The following is a 22,524-nucleotide window of genomic DNA, read 5'->3' as shown; positions in this document are numbered from 1 at the left end:
GGACTGCGTGGGCTCAGCCACCCTGAGTGCCACCAGGTTTGTAGGTCGCTGCTGTGGTCCCCGCGGTGCGAGATGGTTACCGCAGGAGAGACGCAGGGGAAGGAAAATGCCCTTCCTCTCCTTCGCCCTTGTAGCTGGCACCGTCCTCGTGCGAGGGCCAAATCCTGGCATCATCTGTATCCCTGCAGATCCGGAGTCCCTCCCGTTCTGCACCCATGGGGCTGTGACCCACGCGTAGCTCCCTGGAGGAGCCTGCTCTTGCACCTCCATCGCTCCTCCCTAGACCCGGCTGCCCCACGGCTGGTGTTTGCCTGCCGGTCCCAGCTCGCCTCCATTCAACCCTCGCTTACACGCTGCTCCTGCTGCGAGAACAGCTCGCGCCAGTCCCGGCAGCACTGTACTAAGTGGTCTGTCTGCTTGATGGATATTACAATGCACCTCTTGGAGCTTGATTTTTTTTTCTTCCTCCCCCCACCCCCCAACCAAGTCCTGCCACGGTCTTTGATTTTGAGGGTGCAATTTAGCACTTGCAAATAATTGTCCTGCTTCATTTTTGTGCCTGCAATGAAATATTAGCAGTCGTTAGGTGTCTAACTTGCCGTTAGTGCCTGCAAGCCAGGTAGTTAGACCTCTGATTACTAATATCTCTGCCTGCAGTGGCAGGCACAAAAGCAAACGTCGTCGTTGGCATTGGCAGAGCTAAATCTGCCCAAAGGAGGAGAAGGCAGTCGCTGAAGAGCGGGGCTTGTCCTTCACAGCCACGGCTGTGCTGGCTTTTGGGGCTAGTGATTCCCCAAGCTGCACCGTTGGCAGCAGAGGGGACTGGAGAGCAGGACACTGAGCGCCCGTTGCTGGCCCCGGGTAGGCACAGGGGTCCGTGTTTCAGCCCCTCTGCACCCAAGTTTCTGCAGTGGCTACAGCTGGGAATAGGTGGCGATGAGGCCAGAGGGGGTTAGGAAGGGCCAGGCTTTCAGGCAAGTGCTGGGGTGATGTGACTAGGACACAGAAGGTCGGTCATCACCATCTCACCCTCGCAAGGACTCTGGTGGCACCTGAGGACGGGTCTCGGGGTCGGGGCGCGAGCAGGGCGGTGGGACCGCAGCAGGACTGGTGATGCCAGGGCAGGTTTCCGTGCTCATGCCAGGGATTTCTAAGGACAAGTTTTTCTCGAACCCCGCTGCTCTGGCCTGGTTTTCACGCAGGAGCCGGCTCTTGTAAGCGGCATCTTGACACTAAGCAGAATTTGCTGCCGGAGGGACTTTTCCGTAATAGGCAGGAGAGCAGCAACTCTGTGGCTCCGTGGAGAGCTCTGAGGGACCTGCTCCTCCCTGACAGCCCTGCCCTGGACGGCAGCTACAGGCAGTCCCCAGGGGACTGTCACCACCAGGACTATCCCCCTGTAACCCTGCAGCCCACCTACCTCCAGCCTTGATGCCTGGCCCTGCCAGCTCTGCCTGTCCTGGGGTGGCATCGGAGAATCATAGAATCTTTAAGGTTGGAAAAGACCTCTAAGATCACCTAGTCCAACCGTCAAGCCAACACCTCCATGCCTACTAAACCATGTCCCGAAGTGCCACGTCTACACGTTTTTTTAACTCCTCCGGGGACGGTGACTCCACCACCTCTCTGGGCAGCCTGTTCCATGCTTGACCCCCCTTTCAGTAAAGAAATTTTTCCTAATATCCAATCTAAAGACAATCCCTGCTCTCTGCCTGCACCACAGTGTTGGAGACCCGGCACAGGGCCCCAGCAAAGGCCGCGTGTGACTGGGGAAAGGACGCGGTGGCTTCTTTTTAAGGCACCCTCCTCTTCTTCCATTGCACCAGCTGGGAACGGGGATGCGAGATCTGTGGCAGGGCTGCAAGTGGAGCAAACACAATGTACCCCCTCCTCAAGGCAATCCCAGCAGCAAAACCCCCCAATACCCTTTTGTCCAAGCAAACCTAGGTGAGATGGAAAGGAAGGATGGGACGGGGCGACCTGCAGGAGGTAAGGGGTCGAGTCCAGGCCCTCATCTCCCGAAGCGGAAGGTGAAGCCCCCTTTTTTCCTGTTGTAGCCGTTGAGCTCCTCGGCCAGGTTCCCCAGCGTGCCGCTGCGCTTCTCCCCTCCCAGCGGCAGCAGCTCGGAGCCCCCCTGCCTGCCCAGCCGCTGCCTGCTGCCCTCCTTGCCGTAGCCCCGCAGCTCCTGGGCGATGCCCAGCAGCGCGCTCAGCTCCTCGCTGCGTCTCCGCTTCGCTCCTGCCCTCCAGCAGGCACCCGAGTCCTCAGCTGCTCCTTGCCAGCTGGGCTTCAGCAGGGTCCCTTCCCCGGGGTCTCCTGGCTCCTGCCGCTCACTGGGAGGGAGGCAGGCTCCCAGGCTCAGGAGGAAGAGGCAGGACAGCGAGTAGGGTGCTCTCATCTGGGGGAAGCAGAGGAAGGGAAAGGCACGTCGGTGAACCGCAGAGCATCCTCGGGCAGCGGCTAAAGCAGCAGCAAAGACGTGTGGCTGCAGAAGGGCTGTCCTCGGCTAGCTCGCGTTCCCCGTCCCTGCTGCAGCACCCACGAACCAGCCCTGCCACCCCTACAGCCTGCAAGAAACCCCCTCCAGCACCCACCACTCCTCCTGCAGCCTCCGCCCCAGCACCCGGCTGCAGCTGGGGGGGTCTGAGCTCGCTCTCCCTCTCCCCCTGCCTCCTTCAGACCTGCTCCCCTTCATCTTTAGCCACTCTGTGCTCACAAATTACAGCCTTGCAGCTACTCCCCTGGTTCACAGCCAAGAGCCGGGCTCTGCTTGGACGGGGGTGGCTGAGTGGGCTATTAGCCAGGCAGGCTGATGGGCTCCGGAGCTGCCTGTTCCTCTTAGAGGCACTGTGGGGAGGACTTAAGTGCATTCACCTGAGCCGGCCTCATCTTTCCATCGCGCAGGTCCTACCTGCAGTGCGTGGCTAATGCCAGTGCGGAGGAAGGTGCTCGACATCCCTCTGCTTTATGGGGCTCAGAGGTGCCCAGCAGGGTCTGCTGAGCAGAGCGGGAGGGAGCGTGGTCCTGGGCCGCGTGTGGCAATGCCGCAGGCAGCCGGGGTGACCTTGAGTGCAGGCAGGGCTGTTCTGCCTCCCTTTCCTCCTCCCACAAAGGCTCAGAAAGGGGAAATGGATTTTTTTATTATTATTATTATTTTTTTTTGCTGCAGATGTTGCCTTAAAAGTCACTGCTGGTGACGGGGGCCAGGGTGTCCGCCCTGTGCTTGCAGGGTGCGGGGCTGCTGTGGGTGCTCCTCGCTCCTGTGCCAGACCCAGCTGAGCCCAAGCCCCTGCCTGCCCTCCCCAGCACCCCTCCTGCCCGTGGGCTTTGCTTTGGGGTGCTCCCTGCCTCATTCGCACCTTCCCGCTGTTCTGTGCTCTCCCCTTTGGCACCCGGTTGCCCATTGTGGAGCCAAATTGCTGGGTGCAGCCAGAGCGGGGAGCACCTTCCCAGCACCAGCAACCTGTGCTGCTGAGTCCCGTTCCTGGGGGTGCGGGTGGGTGCCCTGCCCAGCCCTGCCCAGCCCTGCCCAGCCCTGCCCAGCCCTGCCTGCTGCCCCCAGCTGCCTCCACCAGCCTTTGCCTCCTCGCTGGCTGTGCTGCCCATCGAGGCAGGGTGCAAAGCAGGCACGCAGAAGCAGACAGACGGCTGCCAGCGACTCACCTCTCCGCCTCGGGCGATGCCCCAGCGTCGCCTGCCCTGATCCTGCTCTGTGCCACCCGGTGCCCAGACTGAGCTGGCCAGCCCGCCTTGCCTGCCATTAAATACCCGCTGGCGCTAATTGCCGTGTCACCCCTCAAGCACGTGGCCGGCTCGCAGGGCTGTGGCTGCTCAGAGCAGAGGCTGGGATCCTGGCAGGGAGGGGGCTGAAGAGGGGGATGGGGGGGAACGGGGGCTGGCCGAGCCACCACAATGGGAGCGCTGCTCCACCGCTGATTAACGCACCTCCTTCGTTTGCTGCCTCGTTTGGAGGAGAGGCTGGGTGCGCGCCGTGCTGGAGCTGGCCTTGTGTCACCGGCAGCTGGCAGGGATGCTGGCCGGAGGGAGGGTCTCGTCTGGAGGCACCCCTTGGCTGGTGCATGCTCGTGTGCGGCTGTTGGGGGTCCCAGATGTGTGTGCAAGCGTGGTGGGTGCGCAGACACCAGCAGAGACCCCCGCACTCCCAAACCCGCTCAGGGACTGGCCCTGCATGCCCAAGCCTGAGTGCTTCCCCGATCCTTGGCCAGCGCACGCAGCTACTGGTGCTAAAGCGTGGTCTCCAACGCCTGGCGCTCTGCTGTCCCCTCCCGGGTCCCTCCTGGCCTGGGGCAGAGCGGGGCGTGGGGTGGGCAGCACCCTGCTGCTCAGCGGGAAGGGGCTGGGTGCTCTGCCCATCAGCGCAGGCAGGGGGGAGTGGGTCCCCTCGGCACCGAGACCTGCCACCCAGGGCCACCCCGAGGTTCTGCAGTGCCTGGGTTTGGGCTGGAGCCCTGGGAAGCCTCCGCTGCCCCGTCCCTGCCCCACCAGCTCTCCCCAGCCCTCCCCGGCAGTTTTGCAGAGCGGTTTGGGTGGGCCAAGCCCGCGATGGGCTGGTTCCTGGGGATGCCGTGCCGCGAGCCCAGTGCGGGGAAGGAGCTGCCATCCGCAGCACGGTGCGAGCTGCAGTAATCCGGTGTCGCTCCCTTTGCCGTCACCACGGCAGGTTCCTCCGGTAATGTCCCCACACCGCACCGTGGGCACAGCCGCCGATGCACCAGCTAACGATGAGTTCCTTTTATTAAGGAATTTAGAAAGTCCACATGTACAGCGTTGGACACCACTCACACATGACCTAGACTTCACGGCACTGCTACACACCACGACCTGGCCCAGGGCTTCGCCGGGAAGGTACGTGGCCGGGTCCCAGACCCCCTGGCCACCCCTGCCCACCCCTCTCTGGGGAGGCGTCACCGCGGGCGGGTTTAGCCTAATCTGGGCCCACGGAGCGACGCGTGCGCTCTTGGGAATAATCCTGGGAAATCCTGTGTCTCGGTGTGGATTAAATACCTCTCGTGCAATTCAAACCAAAGTCATTAGGGAGTCCAGGGTGACACGGGCAGTTACACAAGGGTACGCTACCAACAAACTGCACGTACAATGTCCCCTCCCGGCACGGAAAAACACCGGTGGAGGGGTCCAGGGAGGGGACGAGCCTTCCCGCCTGGGGCACGTGGCTCCTTGTGCCTTCTTGTCCTGAAGGCGAGTGCTAGAAAACCCAGCTACAGCTAATCTACTGAAATAAATAAACAAAAAGTAAAGACGGGCACTGTGCTCCCCGCCTGCGCAGGACCCTTCCCGGAGGGGTCCGGTGGGGCGCAGGAAGCCCCTCGGGAGCTGCTGGGGGCTCCTGCTCTTGTGCTGGCTGGGAAGTGCCACCACTGAGCTCCCCCACATCCCATCGCTTGAGAAACCCAGCCTGGCCGGCTGCTCCAGGCAGGGACGGAGCGGGTAGAGCTGGTGCCTGCGCTTGGAGCTTGTCCTCACCCGAAGCCTCCGAGGAATGTCTCTGGCGGAGAGGAAAGCTGCGGTGATCCCCAGTGCATTGTTCATCCCTGCTTCCCCAGCAGGACAGACAGACAGGGACTTGCCTGGCAGGTGAAAGGGCTCATCCAGCACAGGGTCCGAGGTGGGGAAGGCTTAAAAAAAGAAGCACGCAGGGAAGTACAAATCTGCCACAGCCGGGAAGATGAGCCTTTGATCTCCCCATGCCTTAAGCCCCCCTGGAAACGGGGATGGCAGGAGCTTTCCTCCCCTCCTCGGGCAGTCTGTCCATCCAACAGTGGTTTTGCGGCCAGAGCCCAGTGCGGGGGCTCTGCTCCCCATTGCTGCTGTAGCACAGGCTGAAAAAATCATGTAAAGGGTAGCAGGGTCCCAGCTGTCCCCCTCCCCTCCCGGTTCCTACACAGCCCGCTTAGGCTTGGGTTGTTTTGGTTTTTTTTTTTGGACAAAAAAATCCCTCAATTGAGTCCTTCCAGGGAGCCAGAGGGAGAAGTCAGGCCCACACCCCATGGCAGCTCCTCCTCGGGTCGGCCGGTGCGAGGCATCACCTGCTGCCCGGTTATCAGGGCCCTGCAGATGCTAAGCCCCACTCTGGGCTTCTTTTTGCAAAAAACCTTAATGGGATTTGAAGAAATGAAAGGCTTTGATTATCCGCAGGTGCCGAGCCAGAATGTGGCTCATCCTGGGTGAAAATGAATGCGGGTCCCTGGGCCGGGAGCGAGCGGAGGGGGCTCGCACGGGGGCACATGGGCATGCTGTCCGAAGTCAAGGGTTTCGGGAAAGGTCACAGCTTTTGGATGGCAAAAGTCCAATGTGAGTCCGGGTCTGGTTGGGAGGGAGGAGCTGTGAAATGCAGGCAGAGCCATGCCGGCAACCGAGCCTTCCTCGCCTCCTCCTCCTCGCCGTGCTCCCCATTTCCCCAGTACCACCAAAACAGCTCTGTGCCATGCTCCGTTCTGGGTGTGTGTCCTTGCAGCACCATGCCAGCTTGCTTTGGGGTGTCCCGACCTCCCGGGAGGCTCCAGGAGCCAGGACAGGGACAATGGGGACAAAGGAGTTTGTGGTTGTCCCTTTCCAGCTGCATTGCTGTTGCAGAGGGAGAGGCAAGCGTTCTGCAGACCAGAGAAGGAATCGCTGGCACGGTCAGGCGTCTGCACGGGCTGCAACCCAGCCGAGCCCTCCCCATCCCCAGTAGCACCATGGGGTGAGCCGGAGCTGTGGAGCAGGAGCCTCGTCCCAGTCCCGGGGGCTCTGCAGGGCTCAGGGCTCCCCACGGTGAGCGTCCCCCAGTCCCTTGCCAGCTCGGCCAGGCTACTGCTGGGTGTCTGTGCCCAAAGTGGGGATGAGCCGAGGTGCCCAGCCTGCCCGGGCTGCCGCATTCCCTCCTCCATCCCTCCAGGCAGCCCCTTCCCCTCCTCGCCAGACACTGCTGGGCATCGCTCCCCAAATCCCCGCATCCCGCTGCCCTCTCTGCCGCAGCCATAAGCACCGGCCGTGGGTCACGCTCTGGCCAGGAGACCCGTTTCGGCTGCAGGGGAGCCACAGCAGCTGGGAGCAAAGGTCCGGTGATGTCCACAGGCACCCGGGAGCAAAAGCCGCCCTCCCCGGGGGCAGGCACTCCCCAGGGGCCCCTCGAAGATGGGCCAGCCCTCGGGGAGGATGGCAACTGGGGGGGACAGGGCTGCGGGGCAGTGGGGAAGGGCAGGGGGCTGGGCACGGGGTTGGGGTCAGGGGGCTCATGCCATCCAGCTAATTCTCCTCCCGGACGGGCCGGATCTTCATCTCGGTGAACTTGAGGGAGTACTGCCAGCCGGTCCAGGAGGACCACTCGATGCCGTCGGCGTAGGAGCTGTGGTGGCCCTTGAGGTACTGCCCGTTGAGGTTGGAGGTGTGGCAGTTGCGGTACCACCAGGCGCCGTGGTAGAAAGCCGCACAGTTGTTCTCCGAGTGGTCGTTGTCCAGGTCCTTGGTGGTGAACTTCATCCCGTTGTGCTTCAGGAAGGAGTCTCCTGCCGTCGGGGAGGAAAGGAGCCGTGATGGGCCCTTCCTGCCCCTCACCCTGCCCTCGGGCTGTCTCCTGCCCTGGGGGGGGCTCCCCTGGGCACCCCAGCGGGGCTCCTTCGGTGATGTACAGGGCACTCGGGGTCACCCACCCTGCAAACACCGAGCCGCAGCCTGTCTCCTGCCTCCAGCTCCCCGTGGCTGCGGGGATGCGGCCGGCACCGCTGCCAGTGCTGGAGGAGACAGCTGCTGGCCCAGCGAGGGGGTCTGGTGGCCGTGGGCTCCCCCTGCCCCGAAGGACCACGCGCATCCCCCCCTCCCCACCACCCTACCTGCCGTCCCCGAGTAGTCGGCAATGGAGACGGGGTACCCGTCCTCCTCGGGGTCGACGGAGAAGAGCCCCACGCCAAAGCTGCCGTAGTGAGCGAAGGCGGTGCCGTTGTCGAAGTCTTCCAGGTCGATGCGGAGCTCGTAGCTGCCCTGCACCGTCAGCACGTGGATCCGCTTCAGCCCTGCGGCGGAGGGAGGGGGTGAGTGCGGGGACCCCGGCAGGGACGAGGTGGCCTGGGGGGGGGTGCGGGGTGGGAAGGGGAGCGGTTCCCAGCCTCCAGCCCTCACCGTTATTGCTGCACAGCCAAGGGCACGTGCTCAGCTCATGGACAAACAGCCCCATCGCTTCCCTGCCCCTGCGCAGCCACCCGGTCCCCTCCCCGCCTGCCCGGGCCGTCACTCCTAGGACGTGAGTGCTGGCCAAGGGGGTCTCGGTGTCCTTTCCTTTGCAAAGGAAACCCCAGATCCCCCGGGGGGGCTGGGGGGCCCCAGGCTTTGCCAGCCTGCCCGGGAGCGGGCACTGCCAGCCGCACGCACCTAACCAGTGCTCTCCCGTCAGCTTCCCGAAGCCGTCCCGGTAGGCTTCCCAGCCGCGGAAAAAGTTCACGGAGCCGTCCTCCCGCCGCTGAAACACCTGGGGAGGGAGACACATGGGGCGTCAGTCGTGGGGCTGCTCCGAGCCTGCGCACCCCGAGCAGCCCCCCCGATCCCCACTGTGCTGCCCACCCCTCCCTGCCGCCGTCTTATTAGGCACAGGCACAAATTAAACCCTTTCAACTGAGTAATTACACAGGGATGCTGGTGAGCAGGTCCCCAGGGAAATGCCAGATCAGGCTCCCGGGGATGGGCGAGTCGGTTCAGATAAAACACTTCAGCGGATCCTCCGCCTGGAAATGGGAGCAGAGCTTGGGAAACCCGCGGTGGGTTCCTCCGGGAAGGTGGCCGGTGCCCCTGGGAGGGGTGGGCACCCTGCACCCGGCTGCGTGCGGGAAGCAGCCTGGGCTCTGCCGTTGCACACAGAGGCAGAGGTATGGGCGGATGGATGGACGGAGGGCATGACTTGAGGTCTGTCCCTGCAGCACGTGCTGCCCAGGCCAGTCCAAGCCATCCTGCAAATGGCGGGATGCTCAGTCCCATGTAAAACTCCCGGGTCCCCGCTCTCTCCTGGGCAGCTGCCTTGTTATCAGGCCTCGTTCCTGCAATGGCCTCGTTAGTCATCCCAGAGAAATTAACTGTGGGGCACCGACCACCCCAACTCCTGCAGAGCCCCCAGATCCCAGCCAGATCCCTGGGGCTCAGCGTGGCTTTTCTCCTTGGAGCCTTTCCCTTTTCCTCTCCCATCTGCTCATCGGCATGTCGTGCCCTGTGTGTTTCATCCCCTTTTATCCGTAGTTTTGGGTTTGATTTATTGACAATAATCCAGAAAACGGTACTCCATGTCCGACCATTTGAACTTAATTAAGCCTCCAGCCCAGGATTAATTGCATTAAACTTGGCTGAGCAAGCCTGCCCGACTGCCACCAAGCACTGCGCTCCCATGGCCACGGTGCAGGGGATGGGGCACTCAATTTAGGAACAGCCGCCCGTGTGCCGGCAGCCAAGGGGCCAGAGCACCCTGTGTCGGGGCTGGGCTGTGCCGCCGAGCCCGTTCACCCCGCTTCCAGCACCCCAGGCTCAGGCAATGCCACTGAGCCCGTTCACCCCACTTCCAGCATCCCAGGCTCGGGCAACGCCGCCGAGCTCCCACATCAGCCAGGAAGCCGCCGTGCTTTGCTCCGCTGCAGGGACGCCCCTTCGCAGCCTCCCCCCGGCTGCTCCCGCCCTCCTGCATGTGCAGGGTTTCATCCCAGCATGCGGAGGAGACCCAGCTCTTGAACTTCATGCTGTTTTGCCTTTCACCAAATGAGCATTTTTGGGGCCACGGGTGCCCGGTGCAGGCTCTGGCACGCTCCTTGGCATGGCACGGCTCTGATCCTGCTGTACTTACCTTCTAGAATTAGAGCCTTAATTTTTATCCCTGCGTTGAGCACTTGAGAAGCTGCGGTTAAGCCCGTCTAAAGGGGCTTTCTTCAGGCTTGCCGGGAGAGGGGGGATGGCGTGGCTGGACGAGGGCCCGAAGCTGATTTTCCCCGGCCAACGTCGGCTCCGGCGCTGCCGCATGGGAAAGGCGGCAGAGGCAGCACCGATGCTCCCTCTTAATCAGCTTTGACCCGTGGTTGTAAGTAGGCCAATTGCCTGAGCGGTGCCCAGGGAAGCGTGTGGGGCATGTCTCCGTTGGCTGAGCCTCAGCACGGCTCAGCGATTACTCCGGGCGCCGGAGGAGCCCTCGGTGCCCCGCTGCCCACCGGGCTCGGCCCCAAGGGGCTCAAAACCAGGTCGGAAGGGCTGGTGAGTGCTGGAGGTCCTGTGTCCTCCTGGGTCTCCTGCTCCATCCTCATCATCTCTCATGCATGGTCCCTCCTCATGCTCCACTTGTGCACCCACCTCTCCCGTGTGCAGGTGGGGACGTGGGAGCCTCCTCCTTGCCCCTGTGCCAGGATGCTGCGTGCACTGGGACGCTGCAGGCACTGGATGCTGCAGGCACCGGATGCTGCAGGCACCAGGATGCTGCGTGCACCAGGATGCTGCGTGCACCGGGATGCTGCGTGCACTGGGATGCTGCAGGCGCTGGGATGCTGCGTGCACTGGGATGCTGCGTGCACTGGGATGCTGCAGGCACTGGGATGCTGCGTGCACTGGTGACCCATAGGCTCGCTGCCACGCTCCCAGCCCTGCCTTGCTGCTCTTTTCCTCCTCATCAAATATGCATCACCCCCTCTTAAGCAAAAAGGATTTCCTTCCCTTCTTTAAAGGCAAGGCTGAAATATTTATCTCCCCCGCTCTCTGCCTCCCCTGGTCACGCTGAGCTCGCGGGGCAGGGACAGGCTCCTGCAAAGGCACCAACCCAGAAAAATGGGTTAAAACCAGAGAAAAGTGGGAGCGCCAGCCTGTGCCTGCCGTGGTGTTGGCGGGGAGGGAGGGCCCTGCTCCCTCTCCCCGCAGGCCCCTGATGCCAGCCCCCACCAAACCCCCCGCGGGCTCAAAACCCCACCACAGCCACAGCCTGGGGAGACGCTCGGCCATCACTTTTCTGCCACCACAGCACTCGAGCTCCCGGTCAGGTTTTCGGCAGCCACGGCACGGCCCCCACGGCCCCGGCCCCGCAGCGTTCCTCTGAGCCCCCATCACAGCGGGGAGACCATCTTCAGGTTCAGCCATGGAGAAGACAAACTCGGAGCATCGCAGGAGCCGGTCTCCGGGAAGTGCCAATCCCGTGTGATCACCTGCGGCCACCGCAGCTGGCAGTGCTGCCCGTCCTGGGGACCCCGCTGCTCCTGCCTGTCCCTGCCAGCAGAAGCGTCTCATCCCCATTCGTGGCAACACATAAATCACATCTTTTAGAAACAGCATGCATTTCCCTGGGCTCATCTCACCCGCTGCCTTCGGCTTATCCCAGCCCATGTGTAAATGCATCAGTGTCTGTTCAAACCCCCCAGCCTGTGCCGGGACCCCGCCAGCGGGTGACGAGCAGCCTGGGCGAAGCTGTCCCCGCGAGCGTCCCCAGCACAGCAGGTGCCCGTGAAGCTGGAAGCTGCCACTTAACATCACCATGGCCCTCGTCCTGCCAGCACAGCCTTTTCTTCTGCATCCTTCGGCTTTCCCACCACTCCCCGATACGCGCTGTACATGGGAAATGATGCCGAGGCGGCTGGAGCCATCACGGCACTGTCGCTTACAGGGCTGATATGCTGATCCCGGGGGGCTTTGCCCCGGCTGGGCAGCGATGGAGGCTCAGGGGCACCGGGAGGAGCACGGAGCATTTGCAAAGATTTCCCGAGACAACAGCATGTGAAGAGGCAACTTCTTCAGGCCTCCCAGGATGCTGAGCCTCCCCCGCCCTCCGTCATCCCGTTATTACTGTATTAAAGTGCCAGAGGTGAGTGTCAAAGGGGGGAGTCAGGGTCAGGCTGGGCAATTACACGGCTGCAGCCCGGCGCTGCCGCGAGGCTCGGGTCAGCCCAGGGGTGATGCTGCAATTAAAGTCGGCGCTGAGCGCAGGACGCGGATGCTCCCGTTGGCACCGGCGGGCACCGACCCGGACTCACACCCCAGCTGGCTGCAAACGTGGCCCTGCTGCTGGCAGGCAGGAACCAAGGGGGGCACAAAATGGCCTGGGGGCTGTGCCGCAGGCTCCCCGGCTCCTCCCTCCCACATTGCTTCGCCTTCGTGACACCCTGCCCTGCACGGACACGGATGCTGGCTGCCCTCTCTGCCAGATTTCTGCTTTTTGACCGTGCAAAATAGGCAGCAAACAGCCCCAGAGCTGCAATTGCTCGCACGGTGCAGCGGACTTCGGCTGCCCTGGGCTGGATGCGGCCAGCGCGGGCAGGAGAGGCGTTGGTCCGGCGAGGGCTGTGCCTTGCTCAGCCTTCCCGATGAAGGGGATGGGGAACCACCGGGGACCCTGCTTCTGGCAAAGGGACAGGGTGACACTGCAGATCACTCCATGGGGACGGGGACGTGCTGAGCAGCAGCCGGTGAGTGACCCCGGCCAGGTTTCTCCCTGACAGGGCATCGGGGCGGCTCTTCCCCCTGCCCCGCTCCCCGTGGTCTCTAAGCCGTCCGTGCAGGCTAAGGCTTAGCTCAGCAGCTCCCGAGCTCCCAAGTCAAAATTGATTCAGCTGCTGCCATCGCTTCCACCCACCCACCCACATGCAAATAAGCCCAAATGTCAGGAGTAATCGCTCCAGAGGAGGAGGAAGGGAGGGAAATTTCCCAGGCTCTGCACCACGGTGCTCAGCCGTGCCATGGCTTACCTGGAGCCCAGGTGAGTCAGTGCCCCAGGGACCCCCTCTGTGTCCCCAGCCCCATGGGAGATGGCTGAGATACCCCACCACCACCCTGGGGGCTGGAGGTATGTTTAGGAGCCTGCACTGCAGACCAGCCCCAAGAAACGTGAGCCTGGGGTGAGCACCCTCGGCCCTGCTCTGGATGCACCCGTCTCTGGCACGCCGGGATTTGGCACCTGGTTTGGCTCCTTGCCCCGGTTGAGGCAGGGCAGAGCTGCGGGGCTGCAGGCAGCACCATGCCAGCCCTGCTGCCAGAGCCCACGATGCTGCTGGGTGTAAAATCATTTGCTTCGCCCCCTCCCCAGCCCAGCTGGAGCCCTCCCAGCTGCAGCAGCTTTAAATAAGCCTCTGAGTGTCTCGCTAATCACCTTGGGCTGCTCTTCAGGCAGTGCTCAAGCGTGGCTGGGGCTGGCAGAGGCTGTGCAGACTGTGCATGGGGTTTGCAAGGACCCTCCCCACCCTGGGGAGCCAGTGGGATCCCCCCTTTTCTCTGTGTGACCCCCCAGGAGCTGCGGCCCCCAGGGCTGTGCTGTGCCGTGCCTCAGTTTCCCCACCAGAGCTGCTGGTACCAACCTGTGCACAACAAGTCGCTCCCACCTGGGGTGGGCTCTGGGCAGACCGAGGCCGAAGGCTCATTAGCCCCCCTGCCCTCGGGGGGCTGAGCTCCCTCCTGGCACTGCTGAAAGCTGCTTAGGGGAATCAGATCGTGGGGATTTGTTTCCCAGAGCACCCAGCTGGAGGGGCGCTGGCCGGCTCAGCTCACCCAGCATGTCCTCGGGGGACAGGCTGCCTGCCCACCCCTCCCGGTGAGCCCTCCGCCACCTCCCTGGTTCCCCCTCGCTGCCCTGCCGGCACCCCGAGCAATGCCCTGGCTAGGGGCTGCTCGCACCCAAGGGGCCCCCGGGGCGAGGGGGGACTCCAGGCTCGGGGCTGCCAGCGCCGCTTCCCCACATCCCCCCTGCTCCCTGCCCCCATTACTGTGATTACGGGGCCGTTGCAGCCGCCATGGCAAAACGAATCGGACAGGGCAGCCGGGGAGCGAGTGAATCAGCGTGGCACCAGAGGTGCCCCGGGCACCCCTGCGTTGGATGAAGCAAAACGTGCTGGGTTTGGGATCCGTCCCGAGCCTCAGCACCAGCTCACCAGGACGGGGCAAAGCACAGCCGCTCACCCCACGGCACAACCGCAGCTACACCGTGCCCCAGCCGGGCACCAGCCCCGCCGAGAAAGATGAACTCAAGCCGCGGCATCCAGCTCCCTGCCTGAAACCACCCTCCAGCTCCAGCCAAGCTCCCCAAGCCCGGGGCAGGGCCGCTGGGCTCTGGCACAGGGCTCAGCCCAGCAGCTCTGCTGATGCCACCGGCACGGGTAACGTGGACGAGCCTGTTTGCTTGTTTCCCCATGGGATCGGGCACCCTGTGCACAGCCAGAACCCATTAGCATTTATCCCCCATCCCAATGACACATCCAAGCACCAAGAGTAACGTCTCCCACCCCCGGCATCCCAGCCTGGCGACAGCCCGCAGCCGGCGGTGGCATCGCCCGGCACGCCCCGGCACGGCAGCAGCTCACCGTCCAGCCGCCCCCATCGGTCGTCATGTCACAGTAGACCTGGAAGCCGGAGGGGTAGTGCGTGGGGAAGATGGAGTAAATCCCATCCTCTTGCTGTCCACTCGCATAGATGTCAAAGCAGTCTCGGGGCCGGGAGCCTGCAGCGTGGCATTGGGATGGGGTGGGATGAGAGGAAAGCTGGTTAATTAATGATCTAATTTAATGTCTTGCTCTTTCTTTCAGGCTCTCAACCTTGCTGCCAGCTCCGGTTGGCGGCTCGGTGCTGCCTTGCTCTTTCCCTCCTTTCTCCTCCGATGCTCTGGGCGAGCGGTGCCCGGGCGGATGCAGCCACCACGGGGACCCCCCCGGCAGCTGGCAGGGACCAACGCCATGGCCCTGTGTGACAGCAAGGGCAGGCTGGGACCCAGCTGGGGAGGAGGCAGCCGATGCCCGGAGGCAGCTGCAGGCAGAGTTTGGGCACGTGCTCGCAGCCCCGGGACAGTCTTACTCAGCTTCTTCTTAACCAAATGATGATGAATGTGACTGTTTATTCTGAGTCCCATGCAGCGCTGCCATCTGCGCGTGAATGGTCGCTTCTTGCTCTGCTTTTGCCCCAGCTACATCTGTGTGGGGAACGGGTGGGTCTGCGGGGGTGCGAAGTGGCTTTTGTGCTGGCTTTGCAGGCTGGTTTGTGGACAACTGGGGGCCGCACGGTGAGAAACACCCCTTCTAGGACACAACTTTCCATCTCCCTCCTGCCCCATCTCCTTGCCAGCCCCGCACTGTATTAAATCCCTTCGCTAGGATGGTTGTCTCCCTCCCCACTTCTTAGGCAGAGACCTGCCAAGATCAGCCCCAGGCGCATCCCTCTCCCCGGGGACCGACGGGAATGCCGTCTCACCGTTGGAGCAGCCCCGGGGCCGCGCTCCCCTTGCCGGTGCTCGCTGCAGGTCGGCCTTGAGCCGGGACCGGGCACCGCCACGCTCCTTCTGCAGCATGTCCAGGACGTCGCTGACGGAGCTCACCAGCCGAGCCATGTTGGTCTGGCTCTCCGAGAGCAGCTGCGGGTGGGGGACACGGTGAAATGTGGTTAAACCCTTTGCACCGCCCCAGCCCCACCACCGCTCTACCGTGAGGATGCTCTGCCTGCTCCCACAGCTCCCCAAATGCCTGCAGGCAGCAACGCTCCCTGCCAGGGTACAGGCTGCTGGGGACCAGGTGGGGACATAAAAGCCACAGCAGATCCCATACAGAATCGCCGGTGCTTTTAGGCCCAGGGTCAGGGTCCAGACAGCGCCTATTGCTGCCGGGGCTGAGAAATCCCCAAACCTGGGTGCGTCGGTGCCGCCACCCTCCGGGATAAAGATCATCTCTGGGCAAGGGGACGGGATCGCGGAGGTGGCAGGAATAGCCGTGTCCTGAGACAGCTGCCGGCTCTCCACCGTACCCCGAGGTGACCCGGGCCGGGTGAGTGACGTGGGGTGGCTGTGGCAGAGCAGCAGGACCGGGAGCAAATCGAAGCAGCGGGGATTGAGCAGCTCTGGCCGGAGGGCGATGAGCACCAGGAGGGACGGGCATGGAGCCGAGCATCCAGCCGTGCCCCGGGTCTTGCTACGACGCCCAGCAGACCCCTGGCATACCCAGGTAAGCATTTCAACACAGCTCATCGGCTGGGAAATTTTTGAGACTGTAAATAAGGGGAGGCTGATTGCTGCATGAACTGCCCTTGGGGTGGTCCTGGGCTGTGCCTGGCTCTGCTTGGAGCCCCCAAACTGGACCCAGAGCCGGGAGACCCACACATGGGAGGCTGCACATCTGGCTCGCCGGCACCAGGGCGGTTTGGCAGCAAGATGCAGGCGGCTGATGAGCTGGAGCTGAAGTTGTGCTTCCAAACTTGCAGTTCCCAAGTGCCTGCCTTAAACCTCAGCTTCTTCTGCCGGAGGTCTCCCCTGGACACCGTGGGCCAGGGCTGCAAGCAGCCATGCCCTGGGGACATGGGGATGGGGGGGCATCTGTCCCCAAGGAGCACCGTGCAGCACCCCCAGCCCTGGATCACCTGGATGAGCCTGCCCTGCTCGCCCTGCAGGGCGCTGAGCTCCTGCCCCATGGCACTGTGTCCCTTCTTGAGGCCATCGCAGTCGGCGCGCAGCTGCACGGCGTGTGTCAGCAGCTTGGCCACCTCGTCTGCCACCGTGACCAGCAGGGCCTTCTGCTGGCTCTTGGTGGCCTTGGCCTCGGCGTCGTGGTCAGTGACGGCACGCAGCAGGGAGGTCTGCAGCCCCTCCAGGCGCCCGAAGGTGCCTGCTGCGTCGGGGCAGTTGGGGTCGATGAAGATGTTGATGCGGGAGCTGTCGGCTTTCTCGATGGTGACCAGCGCGTTGGCTTCCTCGGGGTTGGTGCTGATGACGGGGGGCGACTCGGTGACAGGCGTGTGGTAGTGGTTCATGAAGAGGATGGCCCCTGTGACCGTCACCGCCAGGAGGACGGCCACCGAGAGCAGGACGGTGCACAGGATGTACCCACAGCTCATCCTCTGTGGACAGAGAGACGGATGCCATCAGGACCCATGGGGATGACTCGTCCCGCTCCCTTTCATCCGAGAGGTGGGTTCAAACCCTCATAGGCTCTGGGGGGTCCAGCAATGGGGGGAGGCGATGTTGGACACGGGGGTGGTGGCAGGGGAGGGGACGCGGCACCCTGGGGAGCCCTGCGGTTCTGCCAGGGAGGCAGAGGCCACAGGCGAGCGCTCAGCGAGCAAAGCAGCTAAACCCACCTGGGAGCCAGAGGTATGAAATAATAAAGAGAGCGAACCCGTGGCAGCCGCCTGCTCCCGCTGGCATGTTTTATTTAAGGTGGTGATACTCAGCCGGAGCAGCCCCAGCTCCCCGGGAGGTCCGTGCGGGGCTCCCTGCTGCCCTGGGCACAAATATGGGGAGAAAAAGGGAAAAGGCCCCTGGTGTCCCTGGGACCGTGGGGAAAGTGAGGAGGTGAGGGAAGGCAGGGGCTCTCCCCAGCAGCAAGGGGAGGCTGCGGGTCGATGTTGGGACCACAGCGCCCTCAGCATCGTGGGGACCGCTCTGCGTGGGGCGTCTCCCAGCTGTGGGGGGCCACGTGTCCCTGTCCCCCTTGTGCCCTCGCTGCCTGCCGGAGGGGAGCAGAGCTGCTCCCAAAGCCCTCGGACCAGTCCTGGGGCCTCCCAGCGAGGGGGAGTCGCTGTGGGAAAGGTCTCTGACCCCCCCACCGATCCGCTCTGGCAGCTCCGCTGCTGCAGGGACCCATCAGCTCAGCCCGCCGGAGCTGCTCCACACGCACTGAGAGCCTTTTCTCCTTGCAAAGCGTGAAGTGCCAACGCCGTCAGCGTGGATGGAGCGAGCTGCCACCCGGCCGCATCAGCCCCCGTCCCCCCCACTGCCTCCCCTTCTCATTACACCTGCAGGGCAGAGGCTGTGATTTTCCCCTGACCCCGGCCATGGCTGTCACAAGGAATTGCAGGGCTGCCAGAAAGCTGCAGATTTGTAGAGACAAAGACTACTTTCCCCAGAAACGAGGGGAAAATTGCTGCATCTGCAAAGATTTCCCAGGCCCTGTCCCCTCCTGTGCACATCTATCTGGAGTGACACCTTCCTTCAAGCACCCTTCATTTCATTCACGTTCCCGCAACCATTTGCATTAAGGTGACCCCGGCTGCAGCAGGGCTGGCCGGGCAGGGTCTGGGGGGCCGCAGGTGCCCCACCAGCCCCGGGGGATGCTCCGGGTTTCTTCCTCAGCACATGGAGCGAGGCTGGAGATGCAAACGGCGCTGGGCTGAATGGGAAGCCACCCTGCGGGGACCTCCTTACTGCAGCAGCCCCAGGCTCAGCCCCTCAGTGTGCATTAAAAGGAGATGTCAAAGGCAATAAGGGGAGCTTTCGGCAAGCAGAGGGTCGAGGAGTTTGCCCTGTGTTTGTAGACACGGAGCCCTGGCTTGGGGGCACGAGGGGCACCCAGGAGCAGCAGGACGGTGGGAGATGCCCGTCCCTGACACCCTCACATGGACACTCAGGACCTAGGCTCAACCCAGCCTCTTGGCACCCTGGGAGCACAGAAGTGACAGGAAGGATGGCTGCTGACCAGAGGCCAACGTGGGGTGGTTTGAGATCCAAGGGGTGAGCAGGGACCGTGTCCCTGCACTGTCCCGGCTGTCGCAGCACCTTCAGCTCCCCGGCTCTGCACCCTCCCATCCTGCACATTGCTGCTTCCCACCTTGCTGACATCCCCAGCCCAAAACGCGTCCACCGGGACACGTGGATGGCCTGCGATAGCCAAGGGACCCATGTTAAGGGCTTCAGGAGCAGAGCCCTGCATGGCCACACAAATCCCAACCAGGCTTTAACACACCAAAATCCCACAGCTCTGCCTAGGGGCTGCATCCCGCTGTTCTCCAGCCTTCGAGCCCCAGCATCACTGCCCTCCCACTGGCACCAGGAACTGGGGCAGGAACCAATCCCCTTTGCACTCAACCACCTCTGCTTGTGACCACGAGATCCCGAGCGGTGGCAGCTTTACGAGTCCCACGGCATTTTGCTGGCAGGTTGTGTTACCTGGCAACCTGCAGTGGGGAGAGGAGGGAAAAGCTCAGCCAGCGGCACCAGCAACGCTCCAAACTGGGGTGTGGGTCCCCCCAAGTCCCCGCAGCACAGCAGTCCTTTAGCTGCATGCCCAGCTCCTGGCACAGGGCCCTACAGACACCTCTGCTGCATGCCTCTGCCCCACCATGGCCACGGCCCTCAAGGTTGTGGGGTTCCTCCTGTCCATTGCATGGGCTCGGGCTCCTGGATCTTCTTGCCAAGGCTTTCAGCCAGCTGCAAGACATCCCCCTGCCTCAGTTCTTGATGTCCCCCTGGGGACCTCCATCGGGCTGGAGGTCCCGATGTCTCCAAATCACTCCTTCCTAAGGAGAGCAGAAGCTGCAAGGCTGGGACGTGCTCAGGACAAGCAGAGCTTCACTTGCAAACCTGCTCTGGAGCTGGGGCTGGAGCTTGGGAGGGAGCCTCAGGCAGGAACCGAGGCACTGTTGCCTCCCCGGTGCAAAGCTGAGCCGAGCTCTCCATGCCCTGTGTTGGCTCAGGCAGTATATATATGCTTGGCCACCACGCCCCACGGGCGGCCAAGCCACGCCATATGAGCAGCCCATGAGCTGCCTTGCACCCTGGGGCTGTGGGTCCCTGCAGCCCCTGTGCCCATCATCCCACCCCCCAAGCGTCCCCCAGCCTCCTCAGCCAGCCGGACAGGCAAGCGGCTGTGCTGGGCGTGGAAGACAGCAGGTCCAGCACACGCAGCCTGCGGGAAGGGAAGGATGCGAGCCGGCTTGTCCCCGGGGCAGCCAGAGCAGAGCCGGAGGTGGGCTGGTCCCCAGGGAGCACGGACGGAGAGTGGTGGCAGGAGAGGCTGAGCCCTGCTGTGGGAGATGCTCTTTGAGGAGGAGGTGCCCTTTGCTCCTGCCGGCTCGCCAGGCAACCTCTGCGCTGTGGGACGGTGGGCAGCGATCGTGGGCAGCCCTGGGCGCTCTCCCCCTGAGCTGTGTCCCCAGCCAGGTACAACCCAGGACCCCGGTTGTGCTTCTGAGGCAGGTAGACGCTGGTTTGCATTGCTCAGGCTCAGCTGCTGAGACAAACTTTAGCCCAGCTGCCCCCCACCTTACTGCAAGGGTCCACCCAGCCCTAAAGGAGCCCCAGGGCAGCAAGGGCCAGTCCCCTGCCCCCCCAAGCCATTGCTCGCTCCAGAGCAGCTCAAGCAGCTCATTTTGCATCCCAGCCGCTCGCCCTGCACTGCTCCGCTGCCCCTGTCCCTCTCCACCCTCCCTGCCTGTCCAGCTCTGCTGCTGCTCCGCTTTGCACAGGGCTTCAACCCCCGTCCCTGCTCGCCCTGGGGCAGGGGCTGTACCCCAGCCGCCCCCCCCCCGCACCCTGCTGCTCCCTGTGTGTTCCCGGAGCCTAACACCGCACTTGGCTCGCTCCCCGCAGGCATGGAGGCAGATGAACTCAATCCCGCTCCCGTTACCTGCTCTTCTCCATCATCCAAAGCCTGCCTGCTACCGCTCCTACAGCACGGCACGCTTTGCGGCTCTGGGAGAGGAGGAGAGGAGAGGAGAGGAGAGGAGAGGAGAGGAGAGGAGAGGAGAGGAGAGGAGAGGAGAGGAGAGGAGAGGAGAGGAGAGGAGAGGAGAGGAGAGGAGAGGAGAGGAGAGGAGAGGAGAGGAGAGGAGAGGAGAGGAGAGGAGAGGAGAGGAGAGGAGAGGAGAGGAGAGGAGAGGAGAGGAGAGGAGAGGAGAGGAGAGGAGAGGAGAGGAGAGGGCTGGTGAGCGCGCTGGAGCCAGCTCTGTGGGTGAGCACGCAGATGGGCTGGGACGATTTCCACTGGAGCTTACGGGAGCTGGGATCCCAGCACCGGCTGCAGAGCAAACTCCATGCCATGCCTCCCTTACAACCCCCTGCATGAACCACCGGCTCCGGGCTGTGTTGCCCAGCCCTGTACGGGTGGTGGGGCTGGATCCATCCTGCCCAGCTCATCCTTGGGGCCATGGCAGGGCACAAAGCCGGGGGACAGCAGCTCCAGCCGGATGGCACCGCTCGGACCCCCGCGTGGAAGGGCTGCACACCAGGGAGGCAGCTCTGCCGGGAAGGGGAGAGCAGAGCGAGGTTTCTCTCTCGGGCGCGGGGGGGGTCTGGGGCCTCCCGCACCTCTCAGGGTGGGCAGCCCCTCTACCCCAGGGCTAGGGAGCCGTTCGGCATGGATGGGCTGACTGGGGAGAAGAGGGCTCGGAGAAGGGTGTGCAAAAGGGAGAAGTCAGGCAGAAGTCCCTTTCCTGCATCGCTGCAGGTGGAAGGGGGACAGGGAAGCAGCAGACCTGGGGGCGAGCGGGTCTCACAGCTGGGGCCGGCTGATCCCCGCCATCCTTGCCCAACACCGGGGTGCAGAGGGAGGGCAGGCGCTGCTGGCTCTTGGTTCCTTCCCTCGACTCCCAGGCTCCATCAGAGACTCGTTTTCCCCCAGCTCTTCCTAGGCACCCTTGCCCATACCTCGCACCCCTTCCCTTCCTGCCCTGCCTGCGCCCAGAGTGCAGGCAGGGCAGCCGTGTGACCCGGCCATGCAGCCATACCTGCACTTCCCTACCTGCTCCGGCACGCTTGGCAGCTGGAGGCCGGGCAACTGGAGGCCGGGCAACTGGAGGCTGGGCAGCTGGCCACGACCTGCACGCTGGGCTGGAGGAGCTGGCACACGTGCGGCGGGTTGTGCAAACAGGCTCCGGCACGTGCCGGATCCCCCACGCGTCACCACAGGCTCTGCCACCGCTTCACCGCACCCCACCGCAACACCGGCCTCTCCCCCAAAAACCAAGAGGGCTCCTGGAGGTTAAGAGAGGACCGGGCGGCCGGGAGTCCCTGAACCAAGAGCGATGACGGGCTGCTGCAGGGAGCCGAGATGCCAAATCCCTTTTAAAGGGTTATTTAAGCAGTTTAAATCGTGCGGCGGTGCATCGGAGGCGTGTGGGGCAGCCCCGGAGCATCGCCCGCTGCCCGGCCGAGGGGCAGCCCCGGCGCTGGAGGCTGAGGGGACACTGGCTGCAAATAGATAAACTCAGTAATTTGGGGGGTTGTGGGTGAGGGGAGGCAGCCCGGGGGCTCCGCAGGGCGGGGGACCGGGGGACCGGGAGAAAAGCTCGCTGGGAGAACGCGGGGGAGGCTTCGGTGGGACCCCTGCCCCGCCGCCCCCCGCCCCGTACCTGCGATTTCTCCTGCTGCCCGTCCTCAAGTTGCGAGGCTCCTCCCATGGTTTTCCAGCGCTCGTTCCCCATCGCGCCGCCAACTTCCAGCCCGAGTGCCCAGAGCCCCCCAGACCCCCGCCCCGGCGGCGCAGCCCCGGCCCGCCCGCGCTGCCCGGCTGGCCGCGGCGGGAGAACGGGCGGCGGCGGCGGCGGCGGCGGAGGAGGAGGAGGAGGAGGGAGGGAGGAAGAGGAGGGAGGGAGGACACGGGCACGGACACGGGGGTGGATCTTCCCTCCCCGCCCGCCCCGCTCCCCCCCCCCGGGGCTCCCCCGGCCCCGCTCCGGGGACACCGCCCGGCGATGCCCCGGGGACTCTCCCCGGCCCCCCAGCACTGCCCTGCGCCCCCGGCTGCCCCAGCGGCTCCGGAGTCACTCCGGATCCGAGCCCCCCTCCCCCCCTCCTGCCCCGGGGCTCCGCAGCCCTGCAGCTGC

General features: G+C 63.8%; 2 protein-coding genes across 2 annotated transcripts; both read right to left on the bottom strand.

The window, feature by feature from the left end:
* Window positions 1-2,011: 2,011 nt before the first annotated feature.
* Window positions 2,012-2,398, bottom strand: QRFP (pyroglutamylated RFamide peptide). Its single transcript, XM_072883482.1, has one exon. The coding sequence runs from the start codon at window positions 2,396-2,398 to the stop codon at window positions 2,012-2,014; it is 387 nt and encodes a 128-aa protein (XP_072739583.1).
* A 2,383-nt stretch (window positions 2,399-4,781) lies between these two features.
* On the bottom strand, window positions 4,782-22,122 carry FIBCD1 (fibrinogen C domain containing 1). Its single transcript, XM_072883067.1, has 7 exons — window positions 22,051-22,122; window positions 16,345-16,821; window positions 15,190-15,349; window positions 14,310-14,446; window positions 8,386-8,482; window positions 7,851-8,030; window positions 4,782-7,526 (listed from the first exon to the last, which is right to left on the bottom strand). Exons 1-7 carry the CDS (start codon window positions 22,120-22,122, stop codon window positions 7,267-7,269), a joined length of 1,383 nt encoding a protein of 460 aa, XP_072739168.1. The 3' UTR covers window positions 4,782-7,266.
* Between the last annotated feature and the right edge of the window lie 402 nt (window positions 22,123-22,524).

The sequence above is a fragment of the Ciconia boyciana genome, chromosome 18 (genome assembly GCF_034638445.1).
Source record: "Ciconia boyciana chromosome 18, ASM3463844v1, whole genome shotgun sequence".
Classification (NCBI taxonomy): Eukaryota; Metazoa; Chordata; class Aves; order Ciconiiformes; family Ciconiidae; genus Ciconia; species Ciconia boyciana.
The sequence above is the reverse complement of the archived record's forward strand: the minus strand, read 5'-3'. Positions and strand labels throughout refer to the sequence as shown.

Excerpts from the sequence above, each read along its gene's own strand:
- QRFP (XM_072883482.1), bottom strand. The coding sequence starts at position 2,398 with ATGAGAGCACCCTACTCGCTGTCCTGCCTCTTCCTCCTGAGCCTGGGA.
- FIBCD1 (XM_072883067.1), bottom strand. The coding sequence starts at position 22,122 with ATGGGGAACGAGCGCTGGAAAACCATGGGAGGAGCCTCGCAACTTGAG. Across the intron at positions 16,822-22,050 it reads GGCAGCAGGAGAAATCGCAG|AGGATGAGCTGTGGGTACAT; the intron begins GTACGGGGCGGG and ends CTCTGTCCACAG. Across the intron at positions 8,483-14,309 it reads CCGATGGGGGCGGCTGGACG|GTGTTTCAGCGGCGGGAGGA; the intron begins GTGAGCTGCTGC and ends CTCCCTCCCCAG.